The 27,204-nt window shown below is 35.4% G+C and overlaps 1 protein-coding gene across 2 annotated transcripts in view; it reads right to left on the bottom strand.

Annotated features, from left to right (window-relative positions):
- LOC138135030 (adipokinetic hormone/corazonin-related peptide receptor variant I-like) overlaps positions 1–21,850 on the bottom strand; it is a 56,255-nt gene extending 34,405 nt beyond the window's left edge. For both annotated transcript variants that reach the window (XM_069053666.1, XM_069053667.1), the window contains exon 1: positions 21,344–21,850. In XM_069053666.1, the coding sequence (XP_068909767.1) occupies positions 21,344–21,628 (285 nt within the window). In that variant the 5' untranslated portion in view covers positions 21,629–21,850. The remainder of the gene's footprint in view (positions 1–21,343) is intronic.
- Positions 21,851–27,204: the final 5,354 nt, after the last annotated feature.

Genomic DNA, 27,204 nt, shown 5'->3' with positions numbered 1-27,204 from the left:
ATTCTGTCTAATATAATTTTTTATCCGGGGACAGACTTTTAAAAGGGTTCTCTCTGCTACCGATTCGCATACTTTTATTTTATCCTGCGGTTTTACGAACATGCAAAGCACTAAATCATTTTCACGGACATTGCTCTTCGTTAAGCTGTCCACAGATGCTTTTGGGACATTTTTTAAAAAATAATTTTTTTATAATTCATTACGACCCACATGAACATTTTAAAATTTTCTGTTTTACGTCGATAAATTTCCTGCCCGATTTCAACAGTGTATCGTAAATTTGTTTTACCCGAATGTTATGGAGTTATTCAAACATTTCAGCCTGAAAGATATCTGACTAACAGTACCTTTGATCACTTTTCTATAACAAACACCACATAAAGGGGTGCAAATATTTCCACACTGTGTGTTGATATTATACCCTAATCAAATTTAAGCAAGCGTCAAATGCACCTACATTTTATGTTTATCTACGACAAATACATTTCCGAAATTGGTATTGATCGAAAATTAAATTTAAAAAATTGTTGATGTTATTTTCTATCAACAATTTGTTTTTTTAATCCTATTTAATTAATCTCTAATTCCTGGGAGTAAAACGGATTGTTGTTTGTTTATTGGAACCGCAGATTATTATTTGTTTGCCACATAGTTTAATATGTCCGGAACGGTTTATTACATTTCACTCCACCAAAAAAATAATTTACAAAATGTTGTTTGTTTAATAATTCGACGTATGCAAACCAGTACAATACATTTTTGTAACTCTTATTGAAAACTACGGCTTCAAAGTGAATGTTGATGTATTTCTTCAAAGAAAAATTGAAAAAGCTTCTGGACTGTCAAAGTGACATTTTACATAAAACTTTTGTTTTGACTGTACTCAGTTATAAAATCTTGTCTCTGGAATGTACTTACGTCAAATTCGTAGTAAAATAAAGTTAGGTTAGGTATGTTTTAATTTTAAACATGTTGAAAGCGAGATGCGTCGACCAAGTAATTTCGTCTAATATTTATAATTAATTTTGTTCCGCATAATAATTTGCTAGGATCCTCTTCTCTCGTGCTAATGAATCCACTCTAGTTCGTTTTGAAGTTTATTTGACAGCATTGAACTAACACAAACGAATAATTTGGAGAATCATTAATACCAACTGGGTAATGTAAAAATAACCAACTTAACAACTACAATTTTGTTTCTGTTCAGATATTTTTTGTCTTTACTTTAAGACGTGAGTCACAATTGCTTGCACGCTGGAGGATTAATTGTCATTACTGTAAATGCAAGATTGAACAATTTCACTCACATATTTGAATGGATGTGGTTTATTTTTGGAATCCCGTTCAACTAAAACTGACGGTTTTGTAAAATTATGATATTTCGTTCGTAAAACTTCGCAGCGAACTAACAATTTGCTCTAAAGAGATCCGTGTAATAACGTCACAATGAAACTCGTGGAAAATTTCTAACTGAAATTAAAGCTTTCCCCCTGGAAACTGTAATTCAAACAAGCGCTGTACCCAACTGACATAATTTCTGAACATTTGGACCAGATTATTTCGTTCTACTTATTCGCAGATAGAATGACAATAACAGTTCAAAACAAAACTACACGTTAAAAATATTAAAACATATTATAGGAATCTGGAAGTGGGGATCGAGCTCGTTTTGTCCTGCTCGTTAACTCCTGTTATCGGAGAGTTCGGCGAAGTTGCGCTGAGCTTTTTTGAACATACATAAAACAGCTTCCGTTAATATTGGGTGATTCAATATTCAAAATGTGGCAACTGTGTGGGTAGGATAGAGTTGACATTTCTTTGACAGTTAAAGTGGCGGCTCGTCAGGGGTGGCAGGGTGGGCAGTGCCCACTCAAACCAAATGACATATTTTTTTTAAATTTATGTATTTTAATTTTTAAATTTACCAATTATTTAATTGATGATTTGTTATTAGAAAGTAAATGTTTTTATAGGTACATCAAAACATTTCCAAGGCGAATTTTTCTCAGGGTAGACATGTCTTTCCTGAGAGATGTTCGTTGACAGTAGTATTTCTGACACATAAGTGCAGTTTTTTAACCTAAATTCTAAAAGGCCGTTTCAAACTATAAAAATTTAATAAAATCTGATAGAACTTTTTCTGACAGTTCCCGTTTTTTTTGAAGCCAACCGTACATACATTTTATTTCATTTCTCCCAACGTGTTCAATTGATTTATTTCAAATTTTGTGTAATAATATTTAGGGCTAAGATACATTGAAATAAATAGTAATTGTGAGAAATTATTCACTTAATTTTAAATAAAAAAAAAATTAAAACAATTTTTATTTGAGCAAGATTTAATTTTTGCAAAACGCTGGCGTTATTCTTAAAAATATAAAAAAGTTATAAAAGAAAGTTGAATATCAGAGAAAAATCTTCAAAAACCTCCGCGACAGCATATGTCTAAAATAAACCATAAAGCTATTAAAACAATAATAAATAAATTCATTCGTATAATACTCGTAGCAGGCCAGACATGTCTTCCCTGCAACTTCGTCAAGAATCGGTACCTAATCGGTAACGTCCGCATAACTTAGTCGTTGGCAAGATCGTTGGTTTTCGTGTGGTAGTTCGTCAATTCGTCACGAAGAATTTGCGAGAATTAGTAAGAAATGACGGTGATTTGGTTAATTATTTAATGACAAACGCGTTTAATAAATTATCGTACGATAACAAAGTTTTTATTAAACAATTAGACAGGCGAACCCCTCCCTTCATTAAATTCATTCTAACCGTAAATTTAATTCATCGTGTCATTGGCTGACGGGTATAGTGAAATCAAAAGTAATTTTTTTTGCTGGCCCTGTCTTTTGTTCAACAATTCCAAATTAAAAAGCCCATGGTGTACGACAGGAGTCGTTAATTTGAAGACGTTGCATCAATCGGTCGAAAAACACGGGAAATCTAAAGATCATACGTACGCGGCCTTAAAATTAAAATTATTTGGAAAGCAAAACATAGAAAATTCTTTGGAAAAGTAATCGGGAAATTAAAACGTCTCATCGATATGACAATTTTTTTGGGTACCCAAGAATTGAGCTTTCCGAGGTCACAATAAAAAAGAAGACTCGTCAAATCGCGGTAATTATAGGGAACTCGCGGAATTCTTGTCTTCTTATGATTCAACACAATGGGTCATATGCATAAACCATTAGCAAATGCTTTTACTTGTATTAGTAAGAGATAGAAATACATGGACTCTATTAGATAGAAAAAGACAAATATATAGTATAAGCAAATGCTTATTCTTATTCATACGACCCAATAGATCAATTTCGACTAAATAATCCCAGTCAAATTTCGATAGAAAAAGAATTAATAAAATCATTGCGTAAAACGGATACATTTTTTGACCAGGTCATTGATTATTTCGCCGATCGATTTAATTTATAAAAAAATGTAACATCATTTTTTGTTCATATTTATTTTATACCGGGTGATCAAGAAGGACTGTTTAAGTTGGCAGTACAATTAAGAAATTTTTTAAATTGGGTTATTGATAACACTGCAACCGGATATGGTTTGTTGGTTTATTTGAGAAATATCTGATGTAGGTGTAGCATTAACAACGAGAAGCCATCAACAACCGAAAGTTACTCCTGTTATACGATTTTAAATATAATTCAGTGTTACCAACTTAAACAGTCCTTCTTGATCACCCCGTAATTTGTTTCAAAATCAAAAATCCACCACCTGTTGAATTATGTTGGCAGAAAAAAAGAAATCCCCAGAATAAGTTTCATTTTTTTGGGTTGGCCCAACCTTCCGCCAAAATTTGACCTTCAGTTTGTCACAAATATCAAATTATAAAAATGCCTCGAAAAACAAGGAATCTTTTAAACGCTAAATTAAAGCGAGCGCTCATTAATTGCTTCGAAGAATTTAAAAAACACGATGAACTACGACCAAAACGACTGTCAACAGTTTTATTTCATAACCCCACTTTTTTCTGACACTTCCAAACACACTAAAACAAAAGTTGGCGACGTTGTCGGTTGTATTTTCGAGGTAGAATGCAGTGTTGGTGGATTTTTCATTTTGAAACAAATTATAGTTTAGTTAATAAGAATGTTATATTTTGTTTTTTATTTTATTTAGAATTTATTTTATTTACTTTATTGAGAATTTATTTTTTGTTTTACGTTTATGGAAAATTTGTTATTTTTGTTGACTCTATATTAACATTCTCATCACATCCATAATAACAAATAACACTTCCTATTCCTAATTCCTTTCCCGGCAAGAGATTTTCTGAACCTTCCCGTAGGTTCTTGCTGGACACTGCAATTAGCAGTGACTAACACAGAAATTCCTTTCCAGCAATTACAACAAACTTAATAAAAAATGTAATAATAACATTAAAATGTCTGCCCACCCAGCCAAAAATGTTACGAGCCACCACTGTAAGACAGTTCATAGTCGCGCAATTTTGAAAATTGTCAAATCAATGTGCAATGGCATAAAAAATCAAATGCACGCTTATGAAATGTCATACAAATGTCAACTGTACCCCACCCACACACACAGTTGCCACATAAATTTTCGTAAATACAGCGTGATCAAAAAGGACAGTTTAAGTTGGCAGTATTGTTTTTTACTTTCAAATGGTATAACTGGAGTAACTTCCGGTTGTTGACGACTTCACACTGACATTGACAGTTCAAGTTGTTTCTTTGTACCACCGTTGATTTTTATCACGGCCTACTAAATCTGAACTGCGCTGCGCTTATTACGGCCGTAACAAAGCTCAGATTTTCAATGGAGCAATTGATTCCGCTAACCTCAAAAAATCTACCATAGATAAAATAAAGACAAATAGAATGAAAAGAGGCCTATCAATTTTGTGCAACAGAATCCATGGTAACGGTTTATCGCACCGTCCACAAGCCAAGAGATGGCGCAAATTTGGGGAAAGATTTAAACTTTTGAAATCAAAGTTGTCTCAATTCATTTCATTTACTTTCATCTCACGAAGTATTGTTGTCAAGTCTTTTCTAAAGATTTAAATACGACAATTCGTGTTCGTGGCTAAAACTGTAACACTATGAAGCTTTGTAGTGTTCAAAAGTGCCAGCACCCGCCACAGGTTCCCCAATCCTTTAAAATATCCTGCGCGGTTTCGGGAATGGTTACGAAGAATGGGCAATGTTTATCTTTTCGAAATCGATCAAATGAAAGTTTACAATGGATATACGGTTTGTGCATCCATATTACGACACGAACAATAGAGGGAAAATACGGCTATACCTAGCCTACAAATTCCAATGGGTAAAGTAAAAACTATCTAGAATAAAAATTCTATAATAATCATCTTCAAACTTTTTAGAAAATGAGGTAGATCCAACCAAGATTATTCATGGAAATTACGAAAAAAGAATTCCCAAATTGACTTCCCACATCACCAATTCCTTACCAGATATCCGGTGACCAAATACATTTTCAAACTTCAAAAGAAAGTAACCAGTTTTCTGTTGAAAAAATCAAATGCCGTGTGAAATTATTCTCAAAATTTGAAATGAAGTTAAAAGGTAAAGTTTTGGGGGATGATGCAATACATTTTTGTTTGGCACAATCGAAAAAAAGAGACGTTAAACCAAAAGGGCGCAAATACACTACAGAAAATAAAATCTTGGCATTGGCGTTTTACAAACAATCTAGGAGAGCTTATTCAAAATTAAGAGAATTTTTTGCACTTCCTACGCTGTAGAAATGTATAAGAAGATGTTGAAAATAAAAAATATTAAAATAAACCTGTTTTTTATTATCTTTTTTAAATTATTAAATAATAAAAATAAAGTAATAATGGAAAACATCCAATAGGCTATGGAATATTGCACCGTCCACAACTCAACAGATGACGCCACATTTGCTGCTCAAAAAAAATCAAGGGACTTTGCATTCTATTTGTCTTTATTTTATCTATGAAATCTACCCTTAACCAACTCCATCTGTTAGCGAAATGGAAAAGAAAAATGAAATTATCCAATCACAATCACATAACGTGTTTATTTTGTTAGGTTAACACTTTCTATTTTGTCATTTTGACGCAAAATAAATTTTCACGAATACGTTTCATGAACGTAAGAATACCTAATAATTACAATAATCAAATTATGAAATCTAATATTTATATTTTATAAAATATAAAATGGAATTGCAAAATCTGAAAATGGATAGAGCACAGTAGAAAAATTAAAAGTAAAACTATCTATCTGCCGGAACACAATACCTTTGTCGTAAGTTTATAATTTTAAAACCTTCCTACTTGTCAGTTTATTCTGAATGGATTTCGTTTTTATGTAATCTGTTTTTTTTTTATAAACAAATGTTTAAAATTGGTTTCATTACTAATTGGATAATGACTTTACAAATTTTATCTTTGTTTATCACAGGTAAATATGGAATTCTGTATTAAATGTGGATGCAAAGTAGTAACCAGTGGCTGACAAGGATTTTTTGGAATTAAATATGATAACATTTGTGTGGCAATATTAGCAAAGTTTTTTAAAAGCCCCACAAATTTACAGACCCACGGTCTTGAAGCCAAACTAATCGTAACAAGGGTCCTGGAGTTGCTGTAAATAATAAAGAAGAGACATGTATCACAGTGAAATGTTTCATTTAGTTTTTTTTTATAATTTTATTAATTTTGAATTTGGTTTGGAGGTTGCTGGGAATTTGAAAATAACTGTTGTTATTTTCTCCGCATGCAACGCATTATTTTCCCATGTTAGTACTTCAACCGTGATGAAATTCAGGGAAATTTAAATTATTGTGGCAATTTAGTTGATTTGTAGTTTAATATCTTTAAAGAGATGGCGCTAGTTAAGGGTAGATTTTTTGAGGTTAGCCGAATCAATCATTCAGCTAGTTTGTTACGACCGTAATAAGCGCAGCGCAGTTCAGATTTAGTAGGCCATGATTTTTATACATACATTACCTACAATTTTGTCGCTGTTGATTTCACGTAAAATATCTGTCAAAAGACGTATCCGGTTGCAGTATTGCAAACAGCCGAACAACAAAATGCTCTTAATTGTATTGCCAACTTAAACAGTCCTTTTTGATCACCCGGTAGTTGCCATACTTATCCACAATCATTTTGAATCACTCAATAGTTATTTACATTACAAATGCAGTAGGCTACATTTTATAGCGCGCGGTTTTTAGATTGAAACACGACCGCACAGCGGGCGTGTTTTAACAAAAACCGAGCAATGTAAAATGCCTACCGCATTAGTAATGTATTAATCTTTTTGGCCGACGACCCATTCAGTACTCCTTTTCTCAAATTTGAAATTTGTTGTAATCAATAATTTTGCACAACCTGTCAAAAACTGACATTTTATTAATTAAATGGCAGAAAGTTATCTATTATACCGATAATTGACATGCTTACGATTTACATCGCAAGATGGCGCCATCAGACTTATGAAGAAAACAATTAAATTAAGTTCATTTTCGAAAACCGAGCGGATCAATGGTAGCGGTATCTTATCTAACATTTTTTTTTGGAGGTCCCAGAAAGCTTAAAATTTTCGCGTTAGTTTACACACTCCGTGCTGTAATATGACTGATAGTTTGGTTAGTGTGTAAAAATCAAGATACCGTAGCTGTTCAAAACGTGTAAACATGTCATTTAGAGTTGAGGAGGTCAAACATAGTTTTGCCAGCTTTGGCAGGTAAACACTCGAACAACTCGAATTGTGTTAAGCTTGTTTGACACGATACTAAATTTTTGAGAAAATTTACTAGTAAATGAGAGAGGACCAATGAACGATCAGGATCTGACAAAGACAGACTATGATCCTGATCGTTCATTGGTCCTGTCGAGGGTCTCTCTCATTTTCTAACAAATTTACTACGAAATTTAGCATCGTGTCAAACAAGCTTTACATGAAAACTCTCCTCAAAATAAACAATAGAGAAATAGAACACAGTGTAAATTTAAAATGCTGTATTTTTTATTAACGGTTCAATATTCATGAAGAGTTTTTTTTTTTTGTAAAACAGTGTTCCGGAGAGTAACATAAATAATAAAGCATCCTGTGTAGGGAACAATATGCTCCAGTGTCATCCATCATCATAGATGTGGATGGGAAGTGTCGATATTTTATTATTTATATTTGTAATTTACGTAAGTGTGCAGATAATATTGGCTGCATCGTTGGATACACTAAAGGGGTGTAAAATAAAATTTTTGAAGGGAGAACTTTCCGCAAACTCTAATCGGATTACGTCAAAATATCGGTCTTGCGAAGCTGATGTCGAGAGTCATTACTCTTATTTTAAGACTCGTGTAAGAGGAAACGAGTACGAACACGTCATCCATTCACAATTTTTCAACGAGATAATTTCTCTCCCTTCTCTTAATTTGAAAATTAAATGTTCTCGTCGAATTTGAAATTCACAGATGTTTATGGTAATTTTCTATATTTAAATATTGAGGATGAACCCGTTTCAAAAATAGATATATTATGCCCCGCGGGATTAAGAGAATCGAGCATCGTCAAAATCGCGTTTGGAATATTGATGTCAACATTCTGGGCTAATAACGAGACGGATGATGACACAGCAGCTTGCGTCAATTTTTCATTTCAGACTGAAGAAACACAGGAAGCTTCTGTCCAGATTTATTTGTTCCCCAACAAGGAAGCGAGTGATGTCGAGGTGTGAATAAATTAAATTCGGATCTGCCAACTACATTGATAATAATCTTGGGGCGCCCTATATAAAATACATAATAATGAGACGAATTTTCGGTTCATTGGGCTTCAGTCATGTTCACTTTGGCAGTACTTTGGAGCGTAAAATTCAAATAAACAAAATTAGCATTATGCCGAAATTAATGCTTCCGCAGACTGCATCATTTTACTTTGCGCCACCCCCTGATGTAATTTATTCGCGATTTTTAAATTTGTTTTACTTTCGATTAACCCAGTTGATTTAGAGCTTGGCAGAATTTATCACCCTGAGTAATTAAATTTGTGTCAACTAGGTGAAGAATACTACTCCGCTTTTGATCCAGTTTTGTTATTTCGGGCCCTATCTTTGACACTATCGTTTGCCTTGTTATTTTATGCTTACAGGATTTTCGTATAAGTGTGTTACGTTAAAGGGAAATCGCGTTACTGTCTCTAGGCGAATGCTAACATCAAGATGGATGAGGATTCGGCAAAGATAATATTTCCAGAATCTTGTAAACATCCCAAATATAACTACACCACTATAATAAATTCATGGCACATGTTGAGCGTAGAAATAGGTCCGACCTAATATAATCTGTGATTTGTAACTGACAATAATCCTGGCGACAAGTCGTCAATATGTGTTTCCGGTGGAAATGCGAAAAGGGCAAAAATTATGTGACCGTTACACTAGTGACCTTTTCCCATCAGAAAAATATATTGTAATTTATTGAACGCCAGTGGTGTTTGTTGTCGGGCGAAAATTATTGAAATTTATTTCCATTCTCGATTATCGAGCATTGAACCACTCTTACCACATCAACGCCCACTTTTTAATGAGAATGCTCCCGAATTTTTTTATGTGGGAATCGGGGTATGAGAGTTACAGTTGTGGCAAAAAGATTCACAGTTTATCAGATTTGCGTTTTTCAACAAGTTTTCAATCGGAATCAGAACGTGCAATTGCATAATTAAGTGCATATCTAGTTTCACGAAAAAGCGGTGCGAATCAGGTTTACCGGAATCGATCAATTTGCATGGTTGATGCAGTGTCATTGTCTAAAAAGCAGACGCGCCTCGATTATTTAGTGTTTACTGTCGGAAAGGTCGTGAATTTTTCAGTGGAGTGGAAATCCGAAACGCCACCGTCAAATTTCCTGCGTGCTTCTGTCGAATTCCTGTGTTGGCGACAAGGTCGTAGGGAGGGGACAAAGGGATGAAAGTTCTGGGGCCCGGATGTGAATGGGCCTGTGTTAGTCTTTGTTGGCATAATTAAAATGTGTTCATTTTTCTTTTTCCTAAAGCTATAATAGTACATTATGATACGTACATACGAGTCTTATAAGACGCATTTTGTAGCACGCACGGGTTTAGGGCACGACGAGCTTGCGAGGAGGGATATCATACACTATTTTTTCTACTTTGCACCGTTTAAACAATTTTGTGGACAGCAATTTATACCATGGATTAGTCTAACTGCCCAAGACACGTTTAATGTTTGCAACAATTGTACGAGTATATTCCACGGAAGCAACAACTTAAATTAAAATTTGTTTTGTTTTGACGTTTATTTTGGCATTTCAGTTTCGTCATGCCAACCTTGAAAAAGTAAATTGCACTAGTCTGTTTCGATACCTACGCAAATTTCTATGATAGCACCCAAAATGCATGTCGTAATAGCTTTCATATAGACCCAAAGCAAAACCTTTTAAAATATGTATAGTGGATATTAAAATGTACTGTATCAAAGTAAAAGTCATTATGAAACCGTATTGAGCTTCGTAATCACTTCGTAGATGCAAAATAGAAAAAAAAATTACAACACTGCAGCAGACAACAATATGACAACACGGCTGGAGCATTCAGCTCAAGTAATTATTATCACCCAAGTTAATCCTTTCCCTCTCGTCCATCTAATTGTGGTAGCTTTAGTTTAAATCTATGTGGTGCTTTCGCCACGGAGTGGAGAGAAGCACTTTGCAGTTGAAGAGCTTTGTAACTTTTTTAAAGGATTTAACAGTAATGAAAAACACAAAAAAATATGGCATGCGTTTTGCAGAATCCGTCGCCAACAAGATTTGTGAATAGTACAAAGCTATTTGATAAATATTTACAGTGTATTGTTCGCTCCTTCAATGGATAGAAAAACATAAATCTGTCAGCTAAAAGTAAAGTAGAATTGGAAAATATCACAGCGAATCCTCTCGACGACAGTCTACTAACGTTGTACCGAAACGAAATTATTCTTGAAGAAAGAAGTTCAGTTTAGGTTTCCAGGCTTAAACATGAAGAGATAAAAAATTCACATTAGTTTCTACAAAAAATCAATTGTACGTTTTGTGCGAAATGAAGAGAAAATTGAGACGAGCTGAAACAACATGTATGTACTCGTTTTCGTGAGAACTACTTGAGAATGAATTTGTCTAATCGTGTGAACAAGCAATGTATCCAAACAAACCTTTTGTTGGTACCTTTAAACTCTCACTAGAGTGTTATCAACGCAGATCAAATAAAAAGTTTGCAAATTGCGAATTTGTGGAGAAACTCATAACAATGTTCGGTAAAGTTTTCGGGAGGAAAAAAATTAAATAAGACGAGCTGTTTAAGAGTTCTTAGGGTCTAATCATGGCCGCTGAATGTCACGTCTTACGAGTATTTGTCGCCTAAATAGTAAACTACATGCGGATGTAAATTTATGGAATATGTCAGATGTCGGGTGCATTGTTTACAAGAAGTCTAGTTCAAATCCGCCGCAGCCTCGATGGCAAAGACTCAAACAGGCGAAGATTGATCTTGAGCGCATCTCGTACACACAGATACATATTTTTTTCTATTTTGCACAGTCAGTATTACAGTCAAACGGGTTTCGAAAAGAAGTTCTTTTCGATACCGGTTTCAGGAACATTTACTTAAATTTTTAATTGGTAGTGACTTACAGTGAGTAGTTGCTACGTGATCACTGCACTTATCACTGCACTTCACGATACTCGCAATTGTTCGTCTAGTTACCAGTGTTACCAACACTTTATATTTGCCAAATATAATTTTTCTAGCATTGTGTTTTGAACTTTGTTAATTTAAAATTTAAAATAGGGACAAAATAGAAAAAATATTGTATTACACTCGTTTTCTAAGCCATTTTGTGCGCACTTGTTTTATAGCACTCCTCTCTGCGCTCCTCGTTTTCTAAAAAACGCGTGCGACAAAATGGTGTCTTATAAAACTCGTATAATAATAGTTATTTATTATACGAGTCTTATAAGACACCATTTTGTCGCACGCGTTTTTTAGAGCACGAGGAGCGCAGCGACGAGTGCTATAAGCAAACAAGTGCGACAAAATGGCTTATAAAACAAGTATAATACAATATTTTTTCTATTTTGCCCCTTAAATTTAAAAAAAGTCCAAAACATAATGCTAGGAAAATTATATTTGGCAAATATAAGGGTTGGTAACACTGGTAAATAGACGAACAATTGTAAGTTTTGAATTTAAAGTGTCATGAAATGCAGTGATCACCTAGCAACAACTCACTATGAGTCACTGCCAACATTAAAAATTTAAGTAAATGTTCCTGAAACCGCGTATCGAAAAGACCTCCTTTTCGAAACCCGTTTGAGTATTATACTGACTGTGTTATAGGTGCAAAATAGAAAATTTACTATTTCGATGAGCTATCACATAACTTTGAATTGAAATGCAGGGCCACGATCACCAGGAAACGTTTGTTAGCGAGAGATTTCCAACAAATCACAGACAGATCAACTGTCGGCTAAGCCTCCAAAAGTGTTGCTCGCATAATTCTAATTGGAGAGTTAAACGAACGCGAAATCGGTCGTGAAGTTTAGATGAATGGGACGCACGATAAGTGATAAAATTCTGTCGGTGTAGCTTGCTCTAAGCTCTCCTTTCAGGTGTACTGACGAACTCAAGTGAAAAGTTTTATTAGAGTATTTAGCCGGATCCGGTGACAAAGCAGCATTTAAAGAAAGTGGAATCTTGAATTGGTTAAAATGAAATATGGATTTGATGAGACGGAGACGTCTTTAACGCACGAAAATTGTGAACTTGTTTTCGCGAATCCTTTCATTTTGTGTTCCTCGTGTGGTGTGATTGATGTTGAATTCAATGAAATAAATGAGCGTGGGATATGTGCGACAGGGTTAATTGTTGCGATCACGTCAGTAATTCGCCGATAGGGGTGCGTCACGCTTTTTTGTCATAGATCTCCATTTGAAAAGCACTCTGAGAAAAAATGTTTTTGTTCGATACCACTCTAGAAAGCGGGTCCATATCCATGGTTACCAGTGGGTGAAGATTTCACTTTCGTTCATTCTCTTTCGCTCACGCATAATTGAAATTCGATTTTATAAAAAAGAATTTGTATATTTGTATTGAAAATAATAACTAATCATAACATTAACAATTCATGACTTTTTTACAATTTTTACAATGTGTATACGTATGTAACTTATCTATTTTCCAGTTGTTAAATTCCACCATCCTCAAATCATCGTCTATTTTATTTGTTACCTCTTTTATTGCGGCAACTTGCTTTTGCGTTAATGCAGTCCTTAGCAACTTTCTGAAGAATCCACTCTTGGTCCTTTTCTCGGTCTGCCATTGTGTAAATTTTTCCAATTCATTCTGATAGCATAATTTTGATTTTTGGGGCAACATTTGGTACCTCGTGGCACTTGCCTCTTCCAGGACATCATCAGGAACATACATTCTTCATTCATCATCCATTTCCACAACGTGTACACAATCACTTTATTGACTTTACAAAACTTTATAACTTTTGTTTTTATTTTTTTAAGCTGCACAAATGAGATGTATGGGTTTCATAATCATTATCTAAAAATCAGCAACAACAAAAAATAAATTATTAAACTTAATATTTTAACGTTGCCAATAATAATAATAATAATATAACACAGACATATAACACAAAAATTAATAAATATTTAGAGCTGTCCGTTGCTATGAGAAATCTTTGGTGTTTAGAAAAAATTTCGATTTTACCACTTGTAATTTCAGCAACGGGAATAGTACCGCAATCTCTTTTTAAAAATTTAAAAATTCTGGATTTAGATAACACATTGGTAGTTGAAATTCAAAAAGGTATATTATTATACTCATGTCACATCGTGAGGAAGTTCCTTAACATTGACACAGAACATAATACACAACAAAGTCAAAATGCGGAGGCGAGACGCCGGTAATTATGTTGATAAGCACTGCACTATTACTTGATAGTAATATCCGTAATAGTGTATGTACTCCGGCAAAATTGCCGTGCCGCCGGATGGAGGTGGGATAGTATTTACAGTTTATAATACCAGATTTCACAACAATAATTCACAAGTGTATAAGCCTATAGGAGCTGGCTTGAGTGCTAATGATTTTCCATTATCCAAACGTAACATTTTGAAAGTTAATTGTTACTAAAAACTAATTATTATTTCAAAGTTGCATACACCGAGCTAACACGATATGTAATATTTATGAGAAACTTTTATTTATGATATAGTTTCTCGAACCCACCCTTCTCTATTTGTTATTTTACTTTAAACTTTCATATATCTTTGTGTAAGTATCAAATTTAGTTTACTCTTTGTGCAGTGTAGTACAGCGTTGCCACATGATAACATTATGAAGCCCGTATTTTGTACATTAGCACAATTTTTAGACGATTATGTTTACGGTATTATCGGATTAATGAAACACACACATTCTGCACGAACATTTTTTGTTTGTTTTCAGAGCGTTTGATCTTTCCGCGGCAAATCATCATAAATCAGCCCGACGTGAATATTCCTCTTCACATTTTTGAATGATGATTAACTGATTCAGAGGGAAAATTTGTTGTGTGTTGTATAAATTACGAGCCGTAGGGTTAGTTAGGGAAATAATTTTCCCAAATAATGAGACGCCAGAATATTTTTTAATAGAGGTAACGATATTTCTCGACCGGTTAAACCAGGTAGGATTCTTTTTCAATAAAAACAACGATAACTCGGTAATCGTGGGAGCTAGGCTAATGCTAAAAAGTGCATTTCTTAGATTTAATTGTGGCGAAGCGACTGCAGAAAACCGCATGACTCTATCGTCAGCACTAACCGAGAAAACTACAAAACATTGCTTCGCAAAAATGGTGGAGGCGCCGGGTTTTTGAAAACAAAAATAGCGATATCTCCGATATTGTTTGAGCTAGATCTAATTAGAAAACAATTTTTTATAGACTCATTTGTGACGAATCGAATGCAGTAAATCACATGAGCATGTTTCTAGTATTAACTGTGGAAATTAAATTAAATATTTTTCAAAAATGGTGGATGCGCCGGGACATTTTTAAACGAAAACTAGCGATATCTTTATTACTGTTTTAGTTAAGTGAAATCTAAAAGGTACTCTTTATAGGTTTATTTGTTCTCCTCCCTTCTTTAATAATTGTGACTACTACCGTTAATTTTTTAATGGTGGAGGCGCTTGAAATTTTTTAACTAAAATTTACGACAGAATTATTTTCTCTAAACCAGGCGAAATATGAGAACTGCACCAAAAATGCGTTGTAATTTCCGGTTCACCGTTGTTTCTCTGGGAGGTATTTTGTCAAACCTCAACTTTCTTTGTCCGCATAACAAAACAACAGAATTTTTTAGCATAAATCTTGCCGTCTTTCCCGCAGCCCCTCACCCCACCTCCAACACTTATTTTTAGCAACGGTCACGATCTAAATTTATAAATTGTCCATTCCCATCCTTTAATCCGTGCGTCGTTAAAAGTTTGTGAAACTGTTCAAGCAAAATGTGACTTTAAATTGCGCACAAAATGGACACATTTCTATCGACATTTTTTTGAGTCCGCATTTTTTGTCAAATGGTTTTGCCATTCAGTAGCGAGAGATAGATTGACAAAGTAAGAATTCCTCTTACAATAATTTCTGCGTCGTTGCCGTTTCCAAATGCATTCTCCGCCGACCGACACATACTTTTCTTCAAGTGTCTACAACATGCCTATCGATTTTTTATGAAGGTTAATTGTGATTCAAAAGTACATGGAAAAATTATTTTAAAACTCTCCACAGTATATTATGTTTACTTCAAACTGGAAAAATTGCTTCAACCCACGCAACTTCGAGAGGTTTGAAATACAAATTTATCTCGGTAACTTCAAATGTTCTTAATTTTACAAAGCACAAACAAATTTTCCATTTGCTGCTTCAGACACTTCGATGAACACCTGCGAATTGTTCCTCAATCCCACCAATAAATTTTCGTTGATGTTTTTGACACTTTCCAAATTTTATTCACCGAACAAACCTTGTTATTCTTAATCGGATGGGTAATAAATCTCATGCATTTTCATCTGGGTAAAGCGACCATTACCACCACATTCAAAATGGTCGAAACTTGCCGGGAAGTGAACGTTTCCATATTCTGGAACCAATTAATCTGCGTGAATAATTAGAACAGAATTGTGCCCCGGCGCAACTAAGAGATTGTTGGAATATTCACTCCACGTTGACTACGCTTTGTCATACGTTATCGTACAGTGTAGACAAGAAGTAAACGTCACAACTACCTTTATAAATGTCTTCAACGCAAAGCTAACTCCCTATTTTGCTAATTACTGCAATAACCTTATTACAGCTTAAATACCTCTATTTGTGTTGACCAATTGCAAATATTATCACTGATGTTATGTTACCACATTTTCAGGTAATATCTGCGCACTCTGCGTTATTATTCGCATCAAAATCCTGGCACGTCTGGATTAGAATAACGCAAGAAGGGTTACTGGATTAACGGATTCAGTAAGTGGTCCCCATTTGTGTACTTCCTTGTTGTGCATAAGCGACAATCGCCAAACACATCAAGGCAAATGGACCGATCTTGCTTATGAAAGCCACTTTACAGGAGAAGTTGTTCGTGTCTAAAACACCGGAAATATTCTGAAGATTCTTAAGAATGTGCATTAAAATGAATCTCTTGTTGATTTTACATTTGAACTGCTCTGGGCGGTTTCATGTCTCCTTTTGAAATTTAAAGAATTTATGCTCATTCAGAATGGTAACATATTTGAGGGCGGGATAATACGGAAATAGTACGATGAAAATGCGTCTGAGGATTACCGCGTTTGATTTTTTATTGGCTCTTTATCTGCTTCTCGACGAGGAACCCGTCAGATATGAAAGATGAAGAATTTTCATCAAACGCGCTTGTCGATAAATTGGAGCAACATAAAATCACCGAAGTAAAAATGAATGCGCTCGTGGCTGTGTTGCAGTTTTAAGCAAACACCTGAGCAAACAGTTTTGCATCCACTTTCGTGATTATCTTTCCGAACTACGAACTTGTACCGAGAATTCTTTAGCTCAGTCACCCCGAGCAAATGCGTTGGTCACTTTCCAATTAAATTTTTTCATCTCCAATTTCACATATTTCACAAATGTAATTAGTGGAGGTGAGGTGTACCACAACATCGCCTAAGTACGATTCCTGATTATCACTTCCGTTGTTTATTTTCAATTTTACAAATCCGGATGTTTGCAGCAGCCTGAGGCCAGAACGGAACATTCCATATTAGTATTAAGATAAACAATATTTGACCCTTCATTGATTCCGATTATTTTTGATTTTGATTAACAAGCCGAAGAATCCCCAGAGCGTACATATTTCGCACGCTGGTTGGTTTTTGTACAATCTTTGACGTGAAAAATCTACGACCCTTTGGAGTTTATGACTGATTAACAACACTCACAGTAGGTGGTGGATAATTAAGACCTGGAGCGAACGAATGAATACTAACAACCTCCACTCTCTTTGAATAAGATAAATTTCTTCATTAAATAATCCTGTTATCTTAATAAAATTTAGCACAGCCTAAGTCTTTTCAAAGACAAAGAAAATTCATCAAAAACGTGATTAAAAGTATGTAGTTGAATGTTTAAATAAATTTTTCTTCGATGAATCAGGACATTTCGTTTTTTCAAATGAAATGTTTATTTTCCGCAGCGGTCTGTTTAGTAAATAAAACTCGAAAGAGAACATCTCATTATTGTGGCAAATAACAGAGTGAAGTTGTTTGTGTGTTGATATTGGTAAACACTACCAAACTACACCGCTGCAAATAGATAAATTCCCGAAATTGTTAAACAAAGCATTTCTAACACTGTAAAGCTAACCGCTTTTACTCGACCACATTTTATCCATTTATCTTAACAATTAGCGGTTGCATTAACATTTTCACTGAACTGTTGGAAATTACTACACAAAGTTCCAACTGTTCAAAGCCGTAAAGTTTCAAATGCGTTTAAAACAGCATGCATTTTTCTAAATGGATTACCGCTCCCGGAGATAGAATTATATTCGTTGCAACTTGCGTAATTTCTGTTACGAGTAGGAAGTGCTGTGAAAAGACTGTAAAATGTGAATCATCTCCTAATGAAGCAAAGATCAAGACTTGAAATTACTTGATTAATAAAAAACTGGTATAAATAATTCTCAGGCTACCCACGTGGAATAATTGCTTTTGTAGTGTTGCATTGATGGAGAGAGGCGAAGAGACGCTTTTTCGACAAAAATAACGATATCTCTGGGACCGCTTGAGCAAAACGACATCTGTAAACTGTGTTTTATAGATGCAATTGTGAGGAATCTAATTTAAAACATTGTACGAGTCTATCTCTTGTAATTGATGAGAAAAATGTAGATATATGTATTGAAAAATGGTGGAGGCGCCGGGATATTCAAGAACAACCACAATATCTTGATTACCGCTAGAGATAAATCTAATTTAAAAAGTGTTTTTTTTATAGATTCACTTGTAACGAATCGAATGCAATGAACCATATGATTGCGTTTCTAGTATTAACTGAGAAAATTGTAGATAAATATAACGTTTTGCAAAGGTGCAATTTTTTCACCAATAGAAACGACATCTCGCTTATTGTTTTAGCTAAGTCAAATCTAAAAGCTACTTCTCTTACATTTATTTGTGACAAATCGGATGTAAAAACTACATGATGCTCGGTGGCCGCATGGCTGTCGGAGACAGTGCTCCGAGGTCGCGGTCCCGGCGCTAGTGGGTTCGAATCTCACCGAAGGGGGAGGATTTTTTCCAAGGAAGGAACCTCCGCCGGGCCATGGATGTGTGTGTATGTGTTTCAGGGGCTGACGGTAGGGTGGTGGAAGGAAAAGCGACACTCTTCCGACACCACCGCGAGGTCAGCAGGGTTCAAATCCCAGGCCAGATGGGCCTCCCATGGATGTTTGTGTTGTATTTCGTGTTGTGTTGTTTTGAAAGGAAAAAGGAGAAGAGAGGGTGGGCGTGGGTGGCCGGGGAAAGTACCCCGGAGCCCCGCCGCAGATAAGGGAAAAAAAGAGAGGAATAAACAAGCCGACCGCGCAAGGTACCTGATAGACCAGTACGGTGAAACGGAAAAGGCTATAATAAAATAATTGAGAAAACTATAGATCTGTTTTGCAAGAATGGTGAAAGAGCTGGGATTTTTTTCAAATAAAACTAACCATTGCTAGATAATCTTCGAAACTAGAATAGAACTAAAAACTACATTTTTTAGATTTTGCTGGGACAAATTGAATGCAGAAAACTGCATGACTCTATCTTTAGGACTAACCTAGAAAACTACAAATATAATGTTTGGCAAAAATGGTGGAGGCGCCGGGGTTTTTTGAAAACAAAAATAACGATATCTCCGTTCTCCTTTGAGCTAGATCTAATCTAAAAACTATTTTTAAAGATTCATTAATGCAGCAAACCGTACCATATTTTTAGTATTAGCTGTGGAAATTTTAAATATTTTTTCAAATATGGTGGACATTTTTGGACGAAACTTACCGACATCTCTATTACAGTTTTAATTAAGACAAATCTGGAAAATACTCTTTATAGATTTATTTGTGCCAAATCGAATGCAATAACTTTATTTTAATAATTGAGAAAACTACCGATTGAGTTTTAAAAAATGGGGGCGGCGGCAAGATTTTTGCAAAAGAAAAAAGACAAAATAAATCGCATGACTGGATATCAAATAATTGCAGAGAAAACAATAAATATAATTTTTGCAAGAACAATGGAGCCTAGATATTTTCTTCCAACAAAAATTGCAATATCTCAGCAGGTATTTGAGTAAGTGTTCCAATTTCAAAATTCTTGTTGTTTTTTTTTTAGATTCAGTTGCGACGCAGTGAATGCAAAGAGCGCCTGCCTCGATCTCTAACATTATTAGCTGAGAAAATTGCAATGAGAAATTTTGCAAAAATGGTGGATGCGCCGGGTAATTTTTTTGTAACACCGTTAAAGTCAGATTAAATTTAAAACTTGTCCTTTATAAATTGGATTGTGGTTAATCTGTTTTAAATTACTGCCCAAATTCAGAACTGCTCATAGCTGATAAACTTTTTTGGTTTTAACTTCTGTTAATTCATTGTAACCACGACGAAAGGACGATAAAATTTGCAAGTGGAGCAAAGATCGCGAGTCAGTGAGCGATATTAGTCTTACAGCGGAATTAATGACCTGCAATAACGAGATTAAAAGAGAGCCTCCAGGACCGGAGTAATGCTCACTACTCCGTCGACCGTCCACGTGGAATAATTAATTTTTGCTAATAACCGTGACGCTATTAAAGCTATTTTCGATGCTAACCGGCGTCACATCAATAAGTCACATCAGGTGTGTTTTCAAACACTTCAGAAACACGAACCTTGTTTGTTGTATCGACAGATGGAATTTTCTGACAGCATTTTCCTCTCAGAATATTCCGACACTTTACAGCTTCATTGATACGTGTTTATTCGTTCTCCCGTTGAATATCTTTCCTGAATTAATCTTACAACTGGAACAGTTGCTCATCCTCTAATATTTCATAATGATTAAGATGTTTCATCTCGAAAAACGCATTTTTGTGGAAACCTTGATCTTCATAATAAAACTTTCAACGTAACACCAACTAAATTTGGTGGTAGAGTGAGGGGATGACGATTTTTGACGCCTGAAAAATCTCATAAGGCAGCTGATAATATTTCACTTGTTCTGCAAGAGCACGAAAGTTGATCTCATGTACGACACACGATCGAGGCTTTAATCTCTCAAGTGTTATTAAATTTTCAGCGCACAGACAAGATTTCTCATCATCTGAAATCGCATACTCAATTTGGGTCAATTTTTTCAACAGTACTAATTCCAAATTTTGCGAAATTCACGCATCGACGGTTTTTCCGGTGGCGTAATTTAATAATGGCGTTAAGAAATCCAGTGTCTTGAATATTTCACGAATAAAACACTAAATAAAGCTACGACTGAAAAGAAAACGGAAAGAACAATTATTTGGTTCCTTGTGAAATTTTCTCTGATACAGCGAAGACCTGACTGAGACGTCGCTTTCCTAATAGAAATTAAGGAGCCGGTAAGCCGCCGCTACTTTATGACACTCAATTCCAATTAAATGCATTGTGAGAGAACCTCCTTTGAAGCTGTCGTACGAAAATTGCTGTATAAATCTTTGATGGACGACTTTCCGGAGGAAGATTCGTCCACAGGTGGCGCAATAACCTAGCCGTAGGAAAAGTTTCCAAGTCGCTTACCTCGATGGGAATCATGATAAAAGTGACAATCAAATCCGCAATGGCAAGATGGCGAATCATCAAGCTTATCCTGGACTTCCGGTGCCTCGAGCGAAAGAGCGAAATAAAAACGGTCAAGTTTCCGACAGCGGCGACGACGAACAGAGCACTGTACACCAGAATGACCGTCAAGTTCTGCTGGAAGAGTATTTCCGGAGGAACCGTGTCGTTATTGTAAACGTCCAAAGTCTCGTTCAACACACTGACGTTGCCCTTGGAGTCTTCATCGTAAACTTCCTCGCCCATCTTACCAAACGCTCGCGTCCAACAGGATTACATCTTGAGACGGTGAAAGTTTCGGCATTTTGTGCGGAGCTGTTAGCGGCAGCGACAAGTGGTGTCCAGTTCAGGGGGTGTTTTTTCTTTGTTTTGGCCAGTGAAAATGTATGCGTGCACGCACGTTCTTGGTGGTAACGGATGCGAGGCAACTTTTCAGGAGGAAAGAGCGCGCCCTTACTGAATGACTATCTGTAGATTCAGCTCAAAGTTGGGACATGCGCGCCGCCGCCAGATTGGTTTTTAAGAACAAATACGAATAGTTAAACAGAAGGATTTCATGTGGGAAATTAAAAACGCTCAGGGATATTCCAGGGGATTTTTGTTTAGACGAATGCATCGATTTCCGTCAATATTATTCCACGATGTTGTCCTTTCAGGATCCCAGCGCGATATTTGACCCTTCAAGTAAATCTACAAATCTATTACATAAACAATCGGTACCGGATATATTTAGTTAGGTCGTTGGATAATTATTTTATTAACGTTATGATGACGCATTATCCCCGATGCACAAATGAAGTCATAATTCAGGATTTAAGACAATTGTCTCTTAGTCATAAATAATATGGAAATTGTGTCGTTTAAAATAAGCTCTTCTTGTTTCAAACTAAATTGAAACGTTTCCAGACAGAAAACAATTCCCTTATTTGAATCGGTGGATTTCAGTTTTTGTGAAACAATCGCAATATGAATGTGTTCAGGTCCACCTGTTTAATTAATTAATATGATTCAATTAACTTGAAAATAAGGAAAATGCAAAGAAAATTGGTAGAGATGCCAGGTTGAAACAATTCCCCCAGCACCGTGGCAATAAAACTTTTTTCCAAGAAAATTATACGAACATATAAAATATTCATTTTTATTTGGTTGCATTATAAGACAACTCGCGATTGGATTTTGAACTATTTAAGTTGCTGAAAATTTAAAATTATAAACAATTTCACTGGAATTGACATTTACGTCAAATAGTTGTGGCAACATTGCATAACCGCGAGTGGGCAGCTGCTGACGACGTCGAATCGAAAAATGTTAAGAGTTTGAAGACATGGATTCAAAAAATAAAGTGGAAAAGCAACATAAGGGAATTCAACAAGAGACGGAAATTTATCTGAAAGATTTTGGCGTGTCTGGTGTCTGAACGCGACGCTGCCAGATCGTTACGTTGTTGACAGTTGATTGAGGTTAGAATATTTTCGGTAGGATTTCGGCGATTTGTAGGAATTTGAAATCGACATTGATGGCAAAGTGAACAACTGAACAATAATACCATTTTCCGTTAGTCTTTACCTAATTTGCAAGATCTAAACAACCTAATTTTCGCTCAATTATTATCACAAAATATCAGATATCTCAGTGTGTCTCAGTGAGTTTCTTCATTAACCGCCCCCATTCAAAGTTCTAGTTTTATCGATTTCTTACTCTGAACTGGAGTGAGATTTGATTTTTTTTTATGCATTGGATACTGTATCACAATGGAAATTCAGATTTTTTTTATCTTGGAATAGTAGGTATGCTTTTTATTGATCGATCCACCTTAACTGGCGCTTATTCTCACAAAATCGCCTTCTCACCCCTTTTCAATTTCATTCATAAGTGGAAGTTTCTTTGATAAATTCAGAAGTGTAAAGTTCAAACTACACCACAGCCCAGTTAAATTAATTCGGCTAAATCCCCAAATCCCAAAATAATAATGTCGAATGTGGATCTGTCAGAGATGTTAATTACATCTAATTTAAATTTATATGAATGTTTCGAGAGCTCAATTTATCAGTCTCTACACTTTTAATTATTGTTTCATTATTATTAATAATTGTCATCCTGATGTCGTTATCACGACTTCTTTCATCACTGAATTGCCAGGAGAAAATTACATTTTTGCTAAACCAGAATATTCTCAAATGTCAGCTTTCTATATTAATGAAATTCAAATCGAGCTTTCCTCAAAATTTACTCATAACGGAATTCCGCTTTCGAAAAATTAAACTATCTCGAGGGACATCACTTGCAGGAAAACCAAAGACAAAGCTTTGCGTGCAGTTCTTCAGTTGATTCTTTCTCACAACGGAGATATTTTATTTTTTATTAAAGAATGTTCTTGTCGCGCTCGTTTCCCAGAGGCAATCCTGCGAGAAACAGTGACTTGTGAGCAATTCCAGTCGTAAATTTTAAAAATGTAATCCCAATTTGCATGAGTGTGGCAACGACGTAGCCCACATTAAAATTCTCGAAGATTTATACAGAACACACGAGTAGCCTGTAAATGTCTGGAATGCATGATAAAACTTGATCTGAAAAATTTACCAGGGACAATAGCAGATCGGAAAATACATATTTACAATATTTGAAATGACGAGTGAGAGTGAAACGCTGAATATTGATGACAGTTTTATTGGAACGAACGTGAATTCGAATATTTTACAATTGCGTAAATATATTAAATACCTACTCGAATTGTTTGACTTACATCTACGAATTAATGGAGACGTTTCCAGAATAAACTGTTGCGTAATACGGACGGTTCATGAATATTGATAAGTTACTTAATAATGTAATAATGTGAGGCAGCGAAGACACCGCTCATATTTGGAACAAGATGCATACATGGAGTAATAATTTTTCAGTTTGCAAAAAAATGCGCCAGCAGGAGGGGCAAAAAGAAAATGTTCTGGGGTCTGATGTCCTAGAAGGACCGTACATATAATTTAATTTATACATTTTAAACGTACACATTTCTTTGAGAAGAAGAATTCGTTTTAGTTGGTCTTTGAATAAAATCGATTCGTGTGTTTTGTGAGAAATGAAGTGGAAGAGATGAGAAAAATAGTCAACCAGAATCTAAACAACATTTTTATGCACTAGCTTAATGTAACTGTTTTCTTGAAACCTGTTTGAAAATGTGTTTGTTCAATTATGCGAAGACACAATGTGTCCAAACAAACCTTGACTTGTTGGTATTGTGGAGGGAATTTTAAGCACTTTTAAAGTCTCACCAGGACGCCATCAACACAGATCAAATGAAAAATTCACAAGTTGTTGACAGTGTTAAAAAAATTAACAATGTTTGATAAACTCTAAAGGAAACATTGTGATTCGGACAAGTTGTTTATGAGTTATTACCTCCACCCACACATCGACCTCCACACACCATTTGAACGCATTACCTTCATGAAACATGTTTTCATTATTTTTTGTAAATAATCTGAGGGTCCTCGTGGCCTCTAAAATGATAAATGTGGCTAACTGAAAAACCGTCGCATCAATCATTTTAATTAGCTGTGAAGGGGGAAAAATATTTCAGATTTTTTCAGAACCGAAGGCGTATTTTTCAAGCTTAACAACTTTCAACATTTTTGTTGTAAAAATAATAATAGACAGCCTAGGTATACGAGTATAAGTTATTCTTTAACGAGATGTCTCGTCGAAGGGTTTTTGGATGTGATTAGAATGCGTCCAATTCAAACCTTTCGAGGTTCTTTTCACCAAACCGAACCGTCCAATTCAGCATGTTTTGTCTTGATTTGTTTTTCACAAAGTTAATACAATACCCTACTTATTTTTCAACACTCGGGGGCGTCCTCTGAAAATTAAATGATTCCAAAGTTAAAGAACCGAAGCACAAACTGCAATTAGGCATTTCTCTAATTACGTTGTACACAAATAGATCCAATTTCAGACTAATCATAGAACACTGCCAAACGAACAGACAGTCAACTTGTAATTAAAGTTTTTCAACACCACTAATAAATCGTTGTTAAGCTCGTCCAGTATATTTTTCCGCTGTCCACAAAATATCATGCCGGTTATTAAATCTGCTACCTATTTTTTTTTTCTGAGGATGAAATATGAAAAGAGTGTCTGCCTGATCGGTGTCATCCTAACGAGATAAGCTCATTGGACAGCTTGAGAATGGACCGTCCGTATCAGTTTCCATAATCGGATCACGATTTCGATATCCTGACAGAAAACTGGCCGATCGCATAAAAACAATAAAATATTTATGTGTACTTAGCACACCAGAAAGTGGAGCATTGCTGTTGACAAAATTATTCCGAATAAACAGACGAAATAATAAATTGCACATTTGCCTTGTGTCAATTATTAATCCGGGGGTTTAATATTAATGACGCTCGCGAAGAGGTCGCACGTGTCGATGCTCCCAAGAACACACATTACACGTGCGTTAAAACAAAGACTCTTTTAACGAGGTGTACAAGACATCTTTGCTTGTTTGTTCATGCTCGAACGTTCATTCTGATATTCCAACTGACCTGTTTCTTGTCTTCAAGTCACTATTTTGCCCCTTCGCAGATTTATGGAGGTCGGCTTTGTGCGGCCGAAATGTCGTTAGCGATTTGTAAAATCTGTATAACTTGCGCGCTCCATCTCCGGATTTAATCTTTTAATTATTTCGAACTCCCTATTGTACGGTAAAGGTTACCTAATGAAAAATTTTAGTAACGGCTCGCTTGTTAAACTCCCATTAATTTTTATAACCGTCTGTGGACCTGCCGCTGCCAATTGAAAAGAAAAAAGAGCACAATCGTTTTTCCAACCGGAACAGTGATTAATATTGACATATACGGACGCACCTAACGGACAAATTAAAATTGCACGATTCGAACGCAATTAAAACGAGCAATAATAAATTATGAGTGCGGCGAAATTTAAAAGCTGTCATTTTCACCGGTGAGAAATTGAAGACTTGTAAAAACAACAAAAAGTTCTATCTGTTCTGACACTTGCAAAACGGTAATTGGGGTTTACGGAGCCAAGATAAACAGTTGACTTGAGGGTAAAGAAGTGTAGGGACTCAAACTTTATCAGCATTTTTGTTACGTAAAGTTTTGGAGTAATTGCTTCCTTCTCCGCATTAGCGAGTGCCACTAAAAAATTCCACTTCCCAATGAAAAATAGTTTCTTTAGTATCCGCAACAGATTCACTCGAGACAAGCGTGGGCGTTTTCTCGATTTCATACATAGAAATGGATTGAAGATTTTAAAAGTTTTCCTCAGAAAGTGGAGCCTCTCGGTGAGGTGTATTTGTAAGCGAGATCGCTTTAATAAAAATGCATTTCATGAATTTTACCAAAGCTGAAACGGAGACAGCGTCTATGTAAATTAATGCAAAACCGTAATTGATTTAAAGTAGGCATAATGGATTCGGGGTAGTCAGATGTGGGTGTGAGTACAATGTTTCAGACTGGATAATTTTCCAAAGGTATTCACAAACACAAAGTCGCGATAGGGGCTCGACCAGAGCATGATGGTCTTGTCGAATTATCCGACATGTAAGCAAAATGAAAATTATGATAACGATTTATTTTATGCATGTATCTAACAATCAATGAACAGTGTGATTTGGTGCATAAATTGGGAGTTAGATGATGAAACAGTCCCGAAAAATTTTCATCACACCGAGGGGAACAAACCCACTGAAAATCGAGGAATTTTGAATAAGTTTCGATACAATGTTATTAAAGCTGGTATGTGTGTGGGATTATTCAGAGAGAGAGATGTATTTTACTGGTCATGTTTGCTCATTA

Source organism: Tenebrio molitor, chromosome 7 (genome assembly GCF_963966145.1).
Source record: "Tenebrio molitor chromosome 7, icTenMoli1.1, whole genome shotgun sequence".
NCBI classification, from domain to species: domain Eukaryota; kingdom Metazoa; phylum Arthropoda; class Insecta; order Coleoptera; family Tenebrionidae; genus Tenebrio; species Tenebrio molitor.
This window is presented reverse-complemented; position numbering and strand designations above follow the sequence as displayed.